Raw genomic sequence first — 19860 nt, forward strand, 5'->3', positions numbered from 1 at the left:
AGTTACCAAACTTCAGAAATTATTATAGAGCAGCTCAATTAAGGTATTTATCAGATTTTTACCAGATGAGAGAAAAACCAGACTGGGCTAAGATAGAACTAGATAAAATAGGGGAGAAGGTACCGGAACATATACTTTATAAGTGAGATGAAAAGCTGGTGCAATATAAAAGCTCAACAATATTGCATCATTTACTTTATATATGGAAGAAGATCCACTTAGAAAGGAAAAAAACGAATTACCAAATACCAAAATTATTACTGACGCAAAATCCGCTAATCCCTTTTACAATAGATAACCTTTCCTTTAGAGAATGGGAGAGAAAAGGAATCAAAAGAATAGAATTTTTTTTTGGGAAATAATTTATTAAAATTTGAACAGTTGAAGGACAAATATGGAATAACTCATGGTACAATGTTTGCATATCATCAACTGAAAGCTTATTTAAAGGTTAAATTGGGAAACAGGCTGAGGTTACCAGAAGGAAGCAGCTTTGAATATGTGATTCCAGACACAATGATAATTAAAAGATTTATAATGAACATGTACATTAAGCTGCAAAGTAAAGAAAATGATGAAATAAACTATAAACCCAAACAAAAGTGAGAAAAGAATTTAAACATAAAGATAAAGAATGGAAATGGGAACAACAGTACATGCAATTTGGGCATGTACGAAAATAAATACGTTTTGGGAAGATCTAAATCAGATATTAAATAAAATCACAAAAACAACAAACCAAAAAATCCAGAGATCTTTCTTCTAAGTAACATAAGAAGTAAAGAATTAGGCCTCAAATTGAATAAAGCGCAAAAAAGATTCATTATGATAGCCTTAGCAGTAGCAAAAAAATGTATAATGTCAACGTGGAAAATGGAAGCGAGCCTGGGAATACAGCAATAGTACATGGAAATGTAGAAATGTATTCCATTGGAAAAAATAACATATAATATAAAAAATAAAGTCACATTGTTTGAACAAATTTGGGAACCATACATGGAACATAACAGAGAGAGTTTGCCTCGGACCTCCACCCCCTAAAATGATAAAATGATAAAACAATTTGATTTAGTGTGTAAAAGTAGATGACATTTTTCTTGTTTGTTTTTCCTTTGTGTGAATACATTGTTTTATGGTTTTATTGTATATGTTGAATATTTATTGGTTTTGGAGGGGGTGGGAAGGTGGAAAAAAGGGGTAAAATGCCCCTTTAATGAGAAAAGTTTGTACATATTTTGGTTCACAGTGTGAAAAATAAACAATTATAAAAAAAAAGAAGGAAATTAGAACAGCTTGTGAGAGATGGGAAAATTGACCTAAAATTATGAACATGGAAGAAACTAAAGTTCATCAGTAAAATGGCTGAAACCAGTTCAAACAGGATAAGTTTGGGGCTTAGGATGCAGGAAAACAGAGTCAGCACGATTAACATAAGAATCTTCTATCCTTTGTGACAAGACCATAGGACTAAGATAAGGAATGGTAAGGTACAATAGAATGTAGGAAGTTGAGGTAGTCTGGATCAGATAAGGGTCTCCTAGCCCTGGACAGAAGTACCAAGTCATACATTTCTAATTAGCTAACCATACACAGATTTATACATATGAAATTAGCCAACCCTAGATAGAATGAGTCAACTCTGCATATCAAGAGACTGTAGCCCAGAGAATCAGGAAGGTGTGAATAAGGACAATGACATGATGGGGCACCCACAGGATACCCCCTGGTCCTCCAAGTGTACTGAAACTGCACGTAGGCAGGAAGGATTACCTATGCCAAACCCATCCAGGGGGGCAGAAGAATGTAAGGGGGAGGGCATTCTGATACTGAAATTGACTGTATAAAAGTTGGGTGAGCCCCAGTATGTGTGTGTATTCCCAGGGTAAGGGGAAGCACCCAACTTTGCATTGTTGTAGTAATAAATGTTCTTTGTTCTCAATTTTTGTCTCGAGCAATTTCTTTAAAGGTACTTTAATTTCTAACAAATGGGGGCTCGTCCGGGATCACACTCCCTCCACTGACAGAGTGCCCCGACGACGAGAGTAGGTGCACCCCGGCTGATTCAGCTGGACTCACGGGCGACGGGTGGCTGGTCAGTGGAAGAAGCGAGTGATATCCGAGAAGAGGCATTGAGAACAAACGGCGGAAGGACGCGCGCTAGAGCAGTACTGCCAGAACTCGGTAAGAGTATTTTACTTGTTCCTAAGTATGGGAATAGCGGGCAGTAGAGATGAGAGTCCTGACACAGGACGTGACCACCAGATAGCTACGTACAGCCCGCTTGGGATGATGTTATCTGAGTGGGGCACAGGAAAGACCCGCGGTAAAGACAAACTGACGACGGTCAGGTATTGTTGTAATGAATGGGTGAGATACCCGGTTAAAGGGAGCTCCGTGTACTGGCCAAAATTCGGATCCGAGGATGAATGGATGTGTGAAGCTTTGAACTTATGGCTCTATCAAAACCAGCCAGACAATGTTGAGAGCAGGGAATATGCAGCCTGCTGGCTCAAGGGATCCATTGAACAGCTGGTTTTGAATGAGAAAGAATCCAGGGATAAGAGAGAGGAGGAACCTCTTGTCCCTGAATCACAGGGTTGGGATGTGTTACATTCCCTCCCTCCACCCTATGTTCCTCCTATGCCAGCTCCTATCTTTCCTTCCCCTCCTATGACCTACCCTTCTGCACCTTCCCCACCTCCCCCACCACTAGAGAAGAGAGAAGAGAGCAGGAGTGGTATGATAACTTGCTCACAAAGCACTCGATTACCACCTCTGTTGGCAGGAGAGAGAGGTAACTTTAATTCAGAACAGCGTGAAACTCTTCAGGAAGAAAGGGCAGAACCCTTTGATTCATTTCCCAGGGAGCAGGAACCCAGACCTAATAAGCTAAGAAACCAATTGGATGAGACCACTGTGGGAAGTTCCCATGGGAGAGGGTCTCGGTTTTGTAAATGTGCCCCTGACCAGTACTGAAGTGCGTAACTTTAAGAAAGAACTGACCTCCCTGATAGAAGATCCCCAGGGATGTGCCGAACAGTTAGACCAATTTTTGGGACCATATATATATACAATATGGGGGTCTCGACATAGAATCCCCAGCAGGGGAACAATTGGTACTAACAGGTTTTGTTACCAACTCAGCCCCAGACATTAAGAGAAAATTACAAAAGACAGAAAATTGGCATGAGCAGGGAATAACCCAGCTTCTACAGATCACACAAAAAGCATTTGTCCAGACATCTGAGGATAAGCAGAAAGCAAAGGCTAACATTTTGATGCAAGCAGTTAAAGTAATAGTAGATGAGTAACATGGAAAAGGCAGGGACTGTGTGCCAGCTCCTGAATGTTGGGAGAAGTGCAGGGAGTGGGAGAGTAGAGACCAGAGATAATTTCATAAATCACGACTTCCCACTTCAGTCACTGACCAATATTGATTAAAATTCATGCTAAAATTTAAATGTCATAAAGGATCATTTTTCAATACTGTAGAATTAGCGAATTTAACTACCAGTTAATTCCAATTTATGAAATAAATTGTATTCAAATGTGATTTTGCACAGGGACTACCTGAGAATAGTGATGTTATAACATTTGCAGGGAGAAATGTTTGCGCAAATAGGGTGAGTTCTATACATCTTAACTTTAAGTGTATGTGAGATAAAGAAAGGATCTGATGTGTAAAGTGGCTGGATCAGCCAGTTGAAGGGGGAGTGTGCATGTCCCTTTAAGTGCACTGTGGCACTTGAAATTGAGGCTTCAGGCTCTTGTCTTGCAGTTAGAGGTATGGAGCCCTATCAACACATTTAATACATTTCTTCTACACATTCAGCAGTCAAGGTCCGTGAGTTTAAAGATCACCCACCTCTGGAGAATAAAGATACCTCTGGGGATTCCTATGGGGATTCCTATAAGTTTAATCATTCATTTCTCTGGTGCATTTTCCTCTGGAGTGAAATTAATGCCTCAGCACAATTTCTCTGTATTGCCGCTGTTATTTAATTCATGATAACTTTCCCCATTCATCAGGTTTATATTTAAATCTGGTAGTGCAGAAGTTACATTGTAAATAATCACGGAGGTAAACCCTGCGCAACTGGATTCAACTTAATGGAGAAATAAACCTGCGAACTGGTCTATGGTGGTGTGTGAGTACTGCAATAGGTGGAATATGATTTAAATTGGTGGCATCGTTCAGAACAATTGGGCGCATAGGAATAATAATATCATTAAGAACTCACAGATCTTGTACCAGATGCTATTCAGTACATCTTGACTTAAGGACTGGAGAAATTGGCATGTTAGAATGAGATTGGCATGGTACCAATATTTCTTGATTCAATAATGACTCCACAAGCTCCAGGATTCATGCAGCAGAACTTTTAAGTGGAATATAATAGAAACTAGCCTGTACTTAAATTATTGTGTGTGCAATCTTCATAAGAACATCTTTAACTTTTTTTTGGTGCCTGTTTTACAGACTGTTTTAAATAAGGCCAGCTCCTGTGAGCTGTGGCACAAGGCATTTTACTTAAGGCAGAACTAAAGGTTGAATATGTTTCAAGTTCTCTTGCAGGGGCTCTTGTGCTGCAATGTCTGTTATGTACTCACTCTAACAAATTGGAGGGTTGTGCCCCATACAGACAAGCAGCTCCAACTGCATTTTAATAAGGTCTAACATATTCAAAACCCATGCAAATATGGTTTGTGTTTCATTTTACAATTTTTACACTAACACAAAGGAAAGTCAGATTGTTACAAAGTGCCGTAATTTAGCATTTTTTTCGTTTCTTTAATGGTTTATTCAGTTATTGTTGTATTTTACTTGTCTTTTGATTATTCAGTTATTGTTGTATTTTATTGCAGTTTTCAATGAGCTTTACATTTATTGTGTTTTATTCAGTTCTTATTGTATTTTATTGCAGTTTTCAATGAGCTTTACATTTATTGTGTTTTATTCAGTTCTTATTGTATTTTATTGCAGTTTTCAATGAGCTTGACATTTATTGTGGTTTTATTCAGTTCTTATTGTATTTTAATGCTGTTTTTAATGAGCTTTACATGTATTGTTCATTGTTGTTTACTAATTTCTTTGGAATATTGTTCGTTAATGTTTTAAGCCCCCCTGGAATAGGGGCAGCAGAGGTTACAATTCAGCTCCTTTAGAATGTAGACAGGGCATAGATTTAATGTATAGTCATAATGGGATATAAGGGATCCCAATACGGACCAGGGGAATTAAACAGCTTTAGTGGAGTACATCTAATTTGTATCATAGCCTACACAGGTATTAAAGACAGGAGTTTTGAAGCGATAGCACAAAGGACATGGTGGGACAAAGACAGACAGAATGGTAGTCAGGATTGTACATGTAGCAGAGAGAGAGAGAGTTGATACATATGCTAATGTACACAGACAGGCTGCAACTCACAAGTTCAATGATATATATGCTAATGTTAGCAGACAAGCTGCAACACACAGTTAAATCACAAGAAACAATCCCCCCCCTGCTTGGTCACTTTTCATCACCCCATGAAAGGGAGCACCAGTTTCCAACAACGTGAGCTGCTTGACACTTTAATATCAGGCTCCAAACAGCCTTCGGAGATCGGTGGCCCTAGGGTTCGGGGCTGAAGAGGACATCAGATACGAGCCACAATCAAACGGAACCGCCTGACTACTGCTACTCGTTCGCTGCTGAAGGCAGCGCTTCTCATAGACTGCTACTCGTTCGCTGCTGAAGGCAGCGCTTCTCATAGACTGCTACTCGTTCGCTGCTGAAGGCAGCGCCTCTCACAGACTTCGTCGGGACAACACTTACAAAGGTCGTGTGCTTCAAAGACACTGCTTCAATATTTCAACGTATGGGATGGACTAGACTCTTTACTGAGAACTGGAGCCTGATACTCCAAACCCTAATAAGCAGCTGGACTCACTCCCCTGACCTTCATGGTGCTCCCCTACCTAAAGACTTTACACAGACATTACAATTCGGTTATTGACCAGCTGGGTAAAACTACACCTTACACTTGAAAGATCAGTGTTACTGATCTAAAAGAAAAGTGAGGAGAGGGGGGGGGGGGATCAGTCACACTGACACTAGTAACCAAAGATCAGTAACACTGATCATGGTGAAAGATCAGTATTACTGATCTAAAAGAAAAGTGAGGATTGTGAGAGATGGGAAAATTGACCTAAAATTATGAACATGGAAGAAACTAAAGTTCATCAGTAAAATGGCTGAAACCAGTTCAAACAGGATAAGTTTGGGGCTTAGGATGCAGGAAAACAGAGTCAGCACGATTAACATAAGAATCTTCTATCCTTTGTGACAAGACCATAGGACTAAGATAAGGAATGGTAAGGTACAATAGAATGTAGGAAGTTGAGGTAGTCTGGATCAGATAAGGGTCTCCTAGCCCTGGACAGAAGTACCAAGTCATACATTTCTAATTAGCTAACCATACACAGATTTATACATATGAAATTAGCCAACCCTAGATAGAATGAGTCAACTCTGCATATCAAGAGACTGTAGCCCAGAGAATCAGGAAGGTGTGAATAAGGACAATGACATGATGGGGCACCCACAGGATACCCCCTGGTCCTCCAAGTGTACTGAAACTGCACGTAGGCAGGAAGGATTACCTATGCCAAACCCATCCAGGGGGGCAGAAGAATGTAAGGGGGAGGGCATTCTGATACTGAAATTGACTGTATAAAAGTTGGGTGAGCCCCAGTATGTGTGTGTATTCCCAGGGTAAGGGGAAGCACCCAACTTTGCATTGTTGTAGTAATAAATGTTCTTTGTTCTCAATTTTTGTCTCGAGCAATTTCTTTAAAGGTACTTTAATTTCTAACAAGCTGAAAGGAGAAATGAAGCTGCTTTGGCAGGAAAAATAAAAATAAATCCTAAGGGTTTCTACAGGTACATTAAATGTAAAAGAATAGTGAGGGATAAAATTGGAAGATCGGAGAAGAAGGGAGGGGGTGGGGAGGCATCGTGAGAAGCCAAAGGAGATAAATGAAATTTTAAACAATTTTTTTCTTCAGTATTCCCCAAGGAAAAGAATAGTAAAGAAATATGGTAGGGAGATCGTGGATAATATAAGAATTAATGAGGAAGTAGTGTTGGCTATATTGAAAAAGATCAGGGTGGATATATCTCCAGGTCCCGACAAAATATTCTCTCGGACCCTGATGGAGATTAATGAACAAATAATGGAGGCGTTGACAGAAACATTTAAAATGTCACTGGCCACGGGACCAGTGCTGGAGGACTGGAGGGTGGCTCATGTTGTACTAGTATTCAAAAATGGATCCAAAGGTAGACCTGGTAATTATAGGCCTGCAAGTCTGATGTTGGTGGGTAAATTAATGGAGAGTATTCTTAGAGATTGTATATACAATTATTTGGAAGGACAGGGATTGATCAGAGTAGTCATCGTGGTTTTGAACATGGTAGATCATGTCTAACAAATCTTTTAGAGTTTTACATGGAGGTTACTAAAAAGGTTGATGAGGGGAAGATGGTGGATTTGTCTATATGGTCTTTAGTAAGTCCTTAGATAAGTTTCCCCATAAGAGATTAGTAAGGAAGGTGGAAGCATTAGGTATTAATGATGAAGTAGTGAAATGGATTCAACAATGGTTGGATGGGAGATGCCAGAGATTAATGGTGGAAAATTGTTTGTCGAATTGGAGGCTGGTGTTGAATGACAAGGTCCCATATGGAGGGTTAGTCAGGAAGGTTCAGACGCGAGGTATTCATGGTGAACTGTATTCAACTATGGCTGGACGGGAGAAGCCAGAGAGTAGTGGTGGATGATGCTTCTCAGACTGGAGGCCTGTGACTCATGGTGTTGCCTTGGGGATCGGTGCTGGGACCATTGTTGTTTGACATCTGTATCAATGATCTGGATGATAATGTGGTAAATTAGATCAGCAAGTTTGCAGGTGACACTAAGATTGGAGACGCTGTGGACAGTGAAGAAGGTTTTCAAAACTTGTAGAGGGATCTGGACCAGCAGGAAAAATGGGCTGAAAAATGGCAGATGGAATTTAATGCAGACAACTGTGAGGATTTTTCCAGAGGGTTGGTGAGATATAAGCCAGAGGATATTGGTTAAGGGTGAAAGGGAAAAAGTTTAGGGAGAACATGAGGGGAAACTTCACACAGAGAGTGGTGGGGGTGTGGAACAAACTGCCAGCTGAAGTGGTGAATATGGTCTCAATTTTAACATTTAAGAAGAATTTGGACAGGTACATGGATGGGAGGGGTATGGACTGGTGCAGGTCAGTGGATCTAGGCAAAAAAAATGGTTTGGCACAGACTAGAAGGGCCAAAGGGGCCTGTTTCTGTGCTGTAGTGTTCTATGGTTCTGGTCACCTCATTATCGGAAGGATGTGGAAGCTGTGGAGAGGGGGTAGAGGAGATTCACCAGGATGTTGCCTGGATTGGAAAATGTCTTACGAGGCAAGGTTAGCAGAGCTGGGACTTTTCACTTTGGAACGTAAAAGGATGAGAGGAGACTTGATAGAAGTCTACGTGATTCTGAGAGGCATAGATAGGGTGGACGGCCAGTGCCTGTTACCCAGGGCAGGATCAGCAAACACCAGAGGACCGCGTGTACAAAGTGAAGGGAAGGAAGTTTCGGGGAGATGTGAGGGGCAAGTTTTTTTTTACATAGAGAGTTGTGGGGGCCTGGAATGCCTTGCCAGGGATGGTGGTGGAGGGTGGACATTGGTTAGTACAACATCGAGGGCTGAAAGGCCTGTACTGTGCTATATTGTTCTATGCTCTAAGAATGGGCAAAGAAGTGGCAAATGAAATTCAAAGTTGGAAATATTCAGTCATGCACTGTAGTCGAAGGAATGAAAGGGCCGTCTATGACTTGGATGAGGTGCAGAGGATCTTGGGATCCTCGTACAGGACATCCTAAAAATTGAGTCGGTGGTGAAGAAGGTGAATGCAGTGTTGGTCATATCTAAAGGGATAGGTAACAAGGGAAGGGATGTGATGTTGGGGCTTCATAAGGGCCTGGTGAGGCCTCTCATGGAGGACGGGGGACAGATTTGGCCTCCTTATTCAAGAAAGGATGTGATGGTGTTGGAGAGGGTTCAGAGAATGATTCCAGGAGTGAAGGGATCAGCACATGAAGAACATTTGTCAGCTCTTGAACTGCACTCCCTGGAGTTGAGAAGAGTGAAGGGGTGCCTCATAAAAACATTTCAAATGTTGAAAGGCCTGGACAGACTAGATGTGGCAAAGTTGTCTCCCATATTCAGGGGTAGGATAAGAGGGCACAACTTCAGAATGAAGAGAGATTTCTTTAGCCAAAGAACAGCCAGTATGTGTGTGTACAAGGCCCAGTGAAGGAGTGGGATTAGAGGCTTTGGCGAGCGGAGGCTGAGGACCAGTTTGATTCCAGTGAGGTAAGGTCTTTGATTTTAAGGTAGGAAGAGTTAATGGAGACAGCAGCTCGGGCAATGGATGCTCTGAATGCAGGATGTGGGAAATCCTGGAGAGCACAAGTGTCCCTGACTACTCGTGCAAGAGCTGCATCCAGCTGCAGCTCCTGGGAGACCGAGTTGGGGAGCTGGAGCTGGATGGACTCCAGATCATTCAGGAGGCAGAGGTAGTGATAGAAAGAAGCTTCAGGGTGAAAGCACAGAATTAACGTGGAGGAAGTTTAGGGATCACTTGGGCAGGGTTCAGGATAGGTTTGTCCCACTGGGACAGGGACAAGATGGTGGGAAAAGGAAACCGTGGCTGATGAAACAGGTCAGGCAACTAGTCAAGAGGGAAGGAGGAAGCAAACATTAAATATAGGAAGCAGGAAACAGGAAGGGGTCACGAGAAGTACATGGTAGCCAGGAAGGAGCTTAAGGAAGGACTTAGGGGGAACGAGAAGGCCTTGTCATGTAGAATTAAGGAGAACCCCAAGGCGTTCTATGTGTATGTGAAGAACAGAAGGATGATGAGAATGAAGGTGAGGCCACTAAAGGATAAAGGAGGCAACATGTGCCTGGAGGCAGAGGAGGTTGGGAAGGCCCTAAATGAACACTTTATGTCAGTATTCACAAGAGAGGGGGACCTTGATCAAGGTGAAGTTGGAATTGAACAGGTCTGTGTGCTGGTCAATAAGATTAAGGAAGAGGAAGTGTTGGATCTTCGTAAAAACATCAAGATTGATATGTATTCGGGGCCGGATGTGATAAACCCCAGGCTGCTGTGGGAAGGGAGGGAAGAGATAGCTGGGTGGGGCAGTAGCTATGATCTTTGAATCCTCTTTGGCCCTGGGAAGGTGCCGGAGGATTGAAGAATGGCAAATGTAGTCCCCTTGTTTAAAAAAGGTAACAGGGAGAATCCTGGGAATTCTATACCAGTGATTCTTACGTCAATGGGACGTAAACTAATGGAGAGGGTTCATAAGGATAGGATCTATTAGCATTTGGAGAAGTCCAGTCTACTCAAGCATAGTCAGCATGGCTTTGTGAAGGGAAGGTCGTGCCTCATGAGTCTAATTGAGTTTTTTTGTGGAGGTAACAAAAGAAATTGATGAGGATTGGGCGACAGACATTGTCGACTTGGATTTTAGCAAGGCATTTCGCAAGGTCCACACAAGAGACTCATCCAGAAAGTCATGAGGTTTGGGATCAGTGGAACCTTGGTTGTGTGGATAAAAAATTGGGTTGTAGGAAGAAAGCAGGGAGTAGTAGTGGAAGGAAAGTTTCTGCCTGGAGGTCGGTGACTAGTGTTCTGGGACCCCTGCTCTTTGTGATTTTTATAAATGACCTGGATGAAGAGGCAGACGGATGGGTCAGTAAGTTTGCAGATGATACGAAAGTTGGAGGAGTTGTGGATGAAGCTGAAGGTTCTTGAAAGTTACAAGAGGATAGAGACAGGATTCAGAGTTGGGCAGAAAAGTGGCAGATGGAGTTCAATCCGGATAAGTGTGAGGTGATGCATTTTGAAGGACAAACCAGAAGGCCGAGGCCAGGGTTAGTGGTCGGTTACTTGAGAGTATGGGTGAACAGAGGGACCTTGAGAGGACATTTCCCAGCATGTTACCTGGGTTGGGAAACAAGTCTCATGAGGCAAGGATAGCAGAGCTGGGACTTTTCTCTTTGGAGCATAGAAGGATGAGAGGAGACCTGATAGAGGTCTACAAGATTCTGAGAGGCAGAAATAAGGTTATGTTTTGCCTGTTTCGCAGGGCGGGATCAGCAAACACCAGAGGATATGTGTACAAAGTGAAGGGAGGGAGGTTGAGGGGAGACGTCAGGGGTATGTTTTTTTACAGAGAGTTGTGGGGGCCTGGAATGCATTGCCAGGGGTAGTGGTCGAGGCTGAAACATTGGGAGCATTTAAGAGACTCTTAGACAGATACATGGATGGAAGAAAAATAGAGGGAAATGGGGTAGGGAGGGTTTAGTACTTTTTTAAATGGAATATATGGATTGGCAGAACATCGAGGGCCAAAGAGCCTGTACTGCGCTGCAGTGTTCTATATTTTATGGTGAATCTGTGGAATTTGCTGCCATAGACGGCCGTGGAGGCCAGGTCATTGGGTGTATTTAAGGCAGAGATTGATATATGTGAATAGTCAGGGTATCAAAGGTTATGGGGAGAAGACTGGGGAATAGGAGAATGGATCAGCTCATGCCCAACCTTCATACCCAACATTGTAGAGACCTCCTCATGCCAACAAACTTCGTATCCGACATTGTAGAGACCACCTCATGCCCACAACCTGTGAACCCATTGTAGAAACCACCTCATGCCCACAACCTATGTACCCGACATTGTAGAGACCAACTCATGCCCACAACCATACCCAACCGACATTATAGAGACCACCTCATGCCCACCACCTTCGTACCCGATATTGTAGAGATGTCCTAATGCCCACAAACTTAATACTCGACATTGCAGAGACCACCTCATGCCAACAACCTTCGGACCCGACATTGTAGAGACCACCTCATGCCCACAACATTCTTACCCGACATTGTAGAGACCACCTCATGCCCACTACCTAGGTACCCGACATTGTAGAGACCACCTTATGCCCACAACATTCTTACTCGACATTGTAGAGACCACCTCATGCCCACAACCTACATACCCGACATTGTAGAGAACACCTCATGCACACCACTTCATACCCGACATTGTAGAGACCACCTCATACCTACAACCTTCGTACCCAACATTGCAGAGTCCACCTCATGCCCACAACCTAGGTACCCGAGATTGTAGAGACCACCTCATACCAACAAACTTCGTATCCGACATTGTAGAGACCACCTCATGCCCACAACCTATGTACCCGACATTGTAGAGACCACCTCATGCCTACCACCTTCATACCCAACCGACATTGTAGAGACCGCTCATGCCCATCACCTACGTACACGATCGACATTGTAGAGACCACCTCACGCCCACCACCTACGTACACAACCGACATTGTAGAGACCACCTCATGCCCACCACCTTCATACTCAACTGACATTGTAGAAACCACCTCATGCCCTCCACTTTCATACCTGACATTGTAGTGTTCACCTCATGCCCACCACCTTCATACCCAACTGACATTGTAGAGACCACCCCATGCCCACAACCTACGTACCCAACATTGTAGAGACCACCTCATGCCCACAATCTTCGTATCCGACCGACATTGTAGAGACCACCTCATCCCCACAACCTACATACCCGACCTTGTAGAGACCACCTCATACCTACAACCTTCGTACACAACATTGCAGAGTCCACCTCATGCCCACAACCTAGATACCCGACATTGTAGAGACCACCTCATGCCCACCACCTTTGTACCTGACATTGTAGAGACTACCTCATGCCCACCACCTTCGTACCTGACATTGTAGAGACTACCTCATGCCCACCACCTTTGTACCTGACTGACATTGTAGAGACCACCTCATTCCCACACTCTCGATTGAGAAGCGGCAAGAAGTTATTTCCATCCCATTTGCTGATGTAGCATCGAAGGGGTTTCCGTTCTCGCTTGTGTGGGATCTGCACAGTGTAGAGGCGGAGAGCTTCCTTATTATCCTCAACCTTTCCAAATCTGCAAACAACAGAGCGTGAGGCTGTAAGCAACCAGAGGTGTGTCAGACAGAATGCAACAGCAAAAGAAGTACCACCTGTGATGGAGCCTCTCCCATTCTGACATTCAGTACCACAGGTCCTCTTACAATGGTACAGCATGCAACCATTCTGGTGAATTTCCATACTATTTTACCCCATTCCAACTAAAAAATGGGATGTCCACAACTGCACACAGGTAAGAACCAAACTCCTTTATAACAAAAAGAAACAACATCCCTGCTTTTACACTCTTATCTCCATTGTAAAGCCAAGTATCCTGTGTGCAATCAGCTGCAGTATTTCCCGTGTACACACGGGTACTGGGTTTAATGGTGGAATACACACCTGCATGCCTGATATCGGTACATCTTGTCTGTAATCTGAGGCATGTTCTCATTCCAACGTAATCCTGTCACGAACTGGTCATTCTTCCAAACACAGCATTTGAAGTCTCGCCCCACAGTTACTATCTGTCCAGGGGAACACAGCATTATTAATTAGTATTCAAAACTATTCTTCTCAGTGGTCTAGTCAATGAATTGCAGAATTTTGACCGAGCAATGGGGAAGGAGCGCCAAGGATGGTGGACCTGCAGTTAGTAGTTGGTGTCTCCAAGTGGGTATCTAAAATAAAAGGCCACAAGGTCAAAGTGAAAGGGAGGAGGATTGAAGAGAATTGGAGCGGGAAGCAATCGATATTTAACTCATCCAAGCGTCGGATACAATCACTGCATTTAAAAGACATGGGGACATTTAAATCGGGAAGAATCCAGACTTTATGTGAGACAATGGGGTTACCATATATGGGCAAAAACATCAGCATTGATGTAGAAGGGTCCCGTTTCCATGCTATTCACCTCTTGGACTTTGCATTCAAGAGGGTCTTCTGAAGCAATATGCTGAAAGTCTGACCAAGGTCGGTGCTGATCTGTGGGAATGAGGACAGGCAAATGATTGGCCTCTCTGTGGAGGAAGTGACTGGTAACAATGACAAGCAGTCCGGTGAGCTTCAGGGTAGTTACAGAGTCATTTCCCCCAACTGGTCCATGCTGACTAAGATGGTATTCTGCGCTAATCCCATTTGCCTGAACTTGGTCTATACCTATCCAAGGTCCTCAGATTTATTCATAACTCTGTCCCAAATGTCTTTTGAATATTGTAGCTATGCTCTCTCTAGTTTCCTCTTTCAGCCTGTTCCAGATACAGATCGCCCTCTGAGTGAAGTAATTCCTTCTCAGGTCTCTCCTAAATCTTTCCCCTCTCAATTTAAACCATGCCCTTCTTGTTCTGGAATCACCTATTGAGAATTCATGCCCCTTCTGATTTTGTAAATTTCTCAAAGATCACTCCTCAGCATCCTTCACCCAGCCGATCCAACCTCTCCCTGCCACTATCTCCTCCAGTCCCAGGAACACACTGCTCTATCTCCTCTGCACCCTTTCCAATTTATCGATGCCTTTCCTGTAGTTGGGCCACCAAAACTCCCCCCATACTGTGGTCTCCCCAGTGCCATGTACAGCTGACTCACATGTTCACCATCTTTCTACTCTGTACCCTACCCAATGAAGGCCAGCAGGCCAAGCATTTTCTTCGCTAACCTGCAGCCGAGTTGCCACTCCAAGGAACTCTGCTCATAGCCTTTGATCTCCCTGTCATAGGGAGAGGAAACTACATTTATAAGAGTTCAGAATCAGTATGTCCCCATAAGAATAAGAGTAAAAGATGGTAAGTATTGGGATCCACGGTTAACAAAGGATATTGAAGGTTTGATCAGAGAAGGGCAGGAAGTGTTCATAAAGTCTAAGAAATTGGTATCCATTTGGGTTACAGGGGGATATAAACCAGAAAATTAAGAGGGTGATGGAAGGCTTTGACAAGTGGGATTAAGAGATTCACAAAAAGTATTTTAGAAGTCAGACAGAGCTTCAACATGGAGGATACGGAGGTTGGAGTGTTAAAGCAGCACATCTGTATGAAGTAGGAGGAAATGCCGTGTGAGAGAAGACGGGTCCACACATTGTACATTGAGGCAATGAGGCAGGAATGTTCATTGAGAGAAATGTTTTCAGGTGAGGGACAGCTGGAAATAGGATGTTTTTAAAGGGGAGGTCACTCGTGTTCAGGCACTGAATGTTCCTGTCAAGGTGAAGGGCAAAACATCTGTTTAAAGAGCCCTGGTTGATGGTATTGAGGCCCTCATCAGGAAAAAGGCTTACATCAGATTTAAGCATTCTGGATCAAATAAATCCCCTGATGAATACAAGGAGTGTGGGAATTTGGTTAAGAAGGAAATCAGAAAGGCAAATAGAGGAAACGAAATGGAGCTGGCAGGCAGGATAAAGAAAAATCCTGAGATTCCACAGGGATATTAAAAGGGTGGCAGGAGAGAATTGATCTCATTAAACAGAGCTGTCTGTGTGGAGCCACAAGAGATAGTTGGGTTTTTGCAAGAATATTTCTCTCAAATCTTGGAAAGATCATGGCAGCCAAGGAATACCACGTACAAATTACCAACTCAGTGGACAAGGTGGAGAAGTTGTGTTTGTTTTCATTGGGTGGGGTACAGAGTTGGGTCGAAAGCAAGGCCACACAGAGTCCTTCGTGCAGTTCCAGACACCAAGCTACAGGACACATATGGAGGGGTGCAGAGAAGCTTTACCAGGAGGCTGCCAGTTATATGGAGCGATTAGATTGGCTGGACCTTTACTCATTAGAACGATGGGAGGCTGAATGCAGATCCTACAGATGTTCATAGAATCATAAGTAACAGGAACCAAGTGAACACTTAGTCTTTTTCCCAGGGTGATGGTTCTAGAACTGGAGAACATTTCTCTCAGGTGAGAGGGGGATTTAGGAGGAACCGGAGGGGCAACCTTTTCACTCAGAGGGTGGGCTGTATCCGGATTGAGGAAATGTCGAAGGAACACAATTACAACTTTCACAAGAGATTTGGACAGATGTATGGATTTGAGGAGTTTGGAGGGATATGGACAAATACAGACAAATGAAGTCGCATTTCACATGTTGTTTGTAGTTTTGGTCTCCTAGGTGCGGGAAGGGGCTCCAGGCAATATAAGGATTGCAGGAGAGAACTCGAGCAGGACATTCGGAAGGCCAAAAGGGCCATGGAAGTCCTTGGTGAGCAGGGTTAAAGAAAATCCCAAGGAATTGGTGTTAAAAACAAGAGGATGATGAGGGAGAGGAAAGGACCCTAAAGGAAAGAATTTATGACTCAAACACACAAAAATGCTGGAGGAACTCAGCAGGTCTTGCAGCGTCCAGAGGAGGTACAATATGAAACCAGCATTTCGGGCCTGAGCCCTTCTTCAAGGTATGAGCAAAAAGCAGGTGTAACAAGGGAATATCTTGTCAAGGCCTCAGGAAATCTCCAGTTTAATTTTTTTCAAAGTTGAAGGCAGCATGCACCACCTCCAGGAATCAACACAGTCGCCCGAATAAAGGGTTAGGAAAGGAGCACAGAGGCTGGTGGGAGAGGGAGGAAACAAATGGAGTGAAGGAGATGGGGAAAGTGGCCGATGGCTGAGAAAGATGCCCTCTGATCGGAGGAAGGAATTCACTGGAAATCAAACCTTATTATCTGGACTAATATCCAAGTCTTCGACTTCCCCTTCGTGAGCTTGGAAATCAAAACACTTCTTCATACTGGGGAACTGGAAATGGAAAAATATGTTATTATTTTATTCCCACTAACTTATTTATCTTTGAACATTCATTGATTAGATATTTCCTCACAGCAAATCAACTGAAGTTGTATGAATATTTGTGGTACATTATGGTCCAACGCATCACCCTCCACAGCCAACGCAATGCTCTCCAGGTCCAACACATCATTCTCCACAATTTCTGCTACCCACAGTGGGATCCCACTAGCAGACACGCAGAACATCACAGCCCACGATGCTGTTCAACCTTTATCTTCCTACAAAAAAAACCTGAACCCTCTCTACCTCATAACCCTCCATTTTTCTTTCATCCTTTGCCTGTCGAAGAGTCTATGCCCATTGTTCCAGCCTCCACCACCACCCCTCTTCCCCTCCTCTCTCGCTTTCCACAGGGATCACTCCCTTGCCCTCTTGTTACTCATCCTGTGACCGCAGGAAGTGGAACACTTGCACCCACACCACCATTCAGAGCCTCAATCACCTGTGAATCTGAAGGGACCATCTACTGCATCCAGAGGTCACAATGCGCCCTGCTCTACGTCGGGAGATTGGGCATGGATTAGGGGATTGCTTTATTGCAGACCTTCGCTCTGTCTGCTGCAAGTGAACGACCTCCCAGTGGTCAACCACTTTCAGGAGAAACTCCATCGCCACACTAACATGCCTGTCTTTGGCCTCACCTATTGTTGGGTTGAGGCCCGTCATAAATTGGAGGGCAGTGCTTTACTTTGCATCTCAGCAGGTCTCCACCCAGGTGCCATCAATATCGACCTCCAATTTCTGTGAACCCCCTTCCCAATCTCGCTCTGTCTCTCCAACTCCCCAGCTCCTTTCCTTCCTCTCTCCTAAATGAGAGCATCTTCCTCAGCCCTGTACCTCGCTCCTGCTCGAACCTCCCACCTACAACCTCCTACCACCTGCTAGTCTGCGATCCTCCCCTTCCCCTCCACACCTTGTTATTTTCAGCACCACTGAAGGGCTCAAATAGCTCAGGCCCAAAAAGACGCTGCCTTTTACTTCCTCGAGACGCTGCATGTGTCCTGCTGAGTTTCTCCAGCACGTTTGTGCATTTGCTCAATTCACTCTGGCCTTGGCAAACAACCAGCAGAGTCGAAGAAAGGTGGCCGGGAGCTAGCGTCAAGTCTGATTCACCCACCTTTACCCCATCTAGCATCCACTCAAATTTGGGATAAAACCAGCACAATCCACAGAGACTGGGGAGGGGGAGGGGGTAGGAAGTGGGGGTGAAAACAGAAGTTTCACACAAGGGGAATCCATGAGATGTGGGAAGGCCACTTTCTTGAGATGGGGCTGGGCAGGCTGAAATCGTCCCAACTGGTGTGTAATCTGGAACAGTGGTGTATTTTGCAACTTGAAAGGTCTGTGGTTAGTGGCAGGTTTCTGAGCAAGGTGGAGGAACAAAGGGATCTTGAGGCCCCTCAAGGTGGCTGCACAAGTTGATAGGGTAATTAAGAAGGTGTATAGTGAATGGATCAAGCTCAGGGGCTGCAAGGTAATGTTTCAGTTCTGGTTAGACCACATTTAAAGTGTTACGCTTAAATCTGGTTGTCTCATTGTAAGAAGGATGCAAAAGCTTTGGAGAGGTTGTTAAAGAGGTCAACCAAGACCTTGCCTGGATTGTAGAACATGTCTTATGAGGAAAGATTGAGTGTGCTACGCCGATTATTGAGCAGGCGACTTAATAGAGGTGCATAAGAGGCATAGATAGGTTGAGCAGTAGCACTTTTCCTAGGGTGGCAAAGGCCAATCCCAGAAGACACCTGTCTCAGGTAAGTGGAACTAGGTTGAGGGGAGATGTCAGATGACAAACAACAATGGTCCCAGCACTGATCCCTGAGACACATCACTCGTCACAGGTCTCCAGTCTGAGTAGCATCATCCACCACTACTCTCTGGCTTCCCCCGTCCAGCCATTGTCGAATCCAGTTCACTATTTCACCATGAATACCCAGCGTCTGAACCTTCGTAACTAACCTCCCATGTGGGACCTTGTTAAAGGCCTTACTAAAGTCCATGTAGACAACATTCACAGCCTTTCCTTCATCATCTTTCCTGGCAACCTCCTCAAAAAACTCTACACGATTGGTTAAACACGACCTACCACACACAAAGCCATGTTGACTATCCCTATCGATGCAAATACTTGTATACCCAATCTCTTGAACACATTCCAATAATTTACCTACTACTGATATCAGGTTCACCGGCCTGTAATTTCCAGGGTTACTTTTGGAGCCTTTTTTAAACAATGGAACAACATGACCTACCCTCCAATCCTCCGACACCTCACCTGTGGTAGGGGCATTTTAAATAAGTCCACTCAGCCCGTATCCCTCTATATCCCTTCTATCCATGTATCTGTCGACATTTTTTGTTTTACGTCAAAATATAGCCTGCAGTTATCAATTCAGCTGCCTGCTCATTCCACACCCTCGCCACATTTTTGCCTGAAGAAGTTCCTCCTAGTGTTCCCTTTTCACACTTCACCCATTTCCTCCAGTTTTTAATTCTCCTAACCTGAGTAGAAAAAAACCTGCTTACATTTAGAGATGCAGTGCATTCAAAACCTGGTCCAAAATATTATACTTAAATGCAGGCAGCATTCGAAACAAGGTGGAGATTGTGCTGTACAGAAACAGGTTGGAAGGTACGATGTACAGCTCATGACTGAGTTGTGGCTAAAGGATGAGTATTATTAACAGCTGAATGTCTGAGGAGACACGATGTTTTAGAAGGACAGGCAGAGAGATGGGTGGAGGTGGGGATGGGGGGTGATTCTGCTGGTGAGCAACAATATTAGATAATCGGAAAGATGGGCAGCCCAGTTGGCATAGCAGTTAGTGCAGTACCTTTGCAGCGCCAATGATCAGGATCTGGGTTCGAAACCCGCGCTGTCTGTAAGGAGTTTGTACATTCTCCCTGTGTCGGCGTGGGTTTTCCCCGGGGGCTCGTTTCCTCCCATCATTCAAAACATAACAGGGGTGTAGGTTAATTTGGGTGCAAATTGGGTGGCACGGACTCATGGGCTGAA

General features: G+C 44.0%; 1 protein-coding gene across 1 annotated transcript in view; it reads right to left on the reverse strand.

Annotated features, from left to right (window-relative positions):
* Positions 1-16817, reverse strand: part of preb (prolactin regulatory element binding) — a 48487-nt gene extending 31670 nt beyond the window's left edge. Inside the window, exons 1-3 of the mRNA XM_069930602.1 lie at positions 16716-16817; positions 13472-13596; positions 12933-13106 (exon numbers count right to left, since the gene is read on the reverse strand). Coding sequence (XP_069786703.1) covers positions 12933-13106; positions 13472-13596; positions 16716-16787 — 371 coding nt within the window. The 5' untranslated portion in view covers positions 16788-16817. The remainder of the gene's footprint in view (positions 1-12932; positions 13107-13471; positions 13597-16715) is intronic.
* Positions 16818-19860: the final 3043 nt, after the last annotated feature.

This window comes from Narcine bancroftii, chromosome 4 (assembly GCF_036971445.1).
Source record: "Narcine bancroftii isolate sNarBan1 chromosome 4, sNarBan1.hap1, whole genome shotgun sequence".
Taxonomy (NCBI): domain Eukaryota; kingdom Metazoa; phylum Chordata; class Chondrichthyes; order Torpediniformes; family Narcinidae; genus Narcine; species Narcine bancroftii.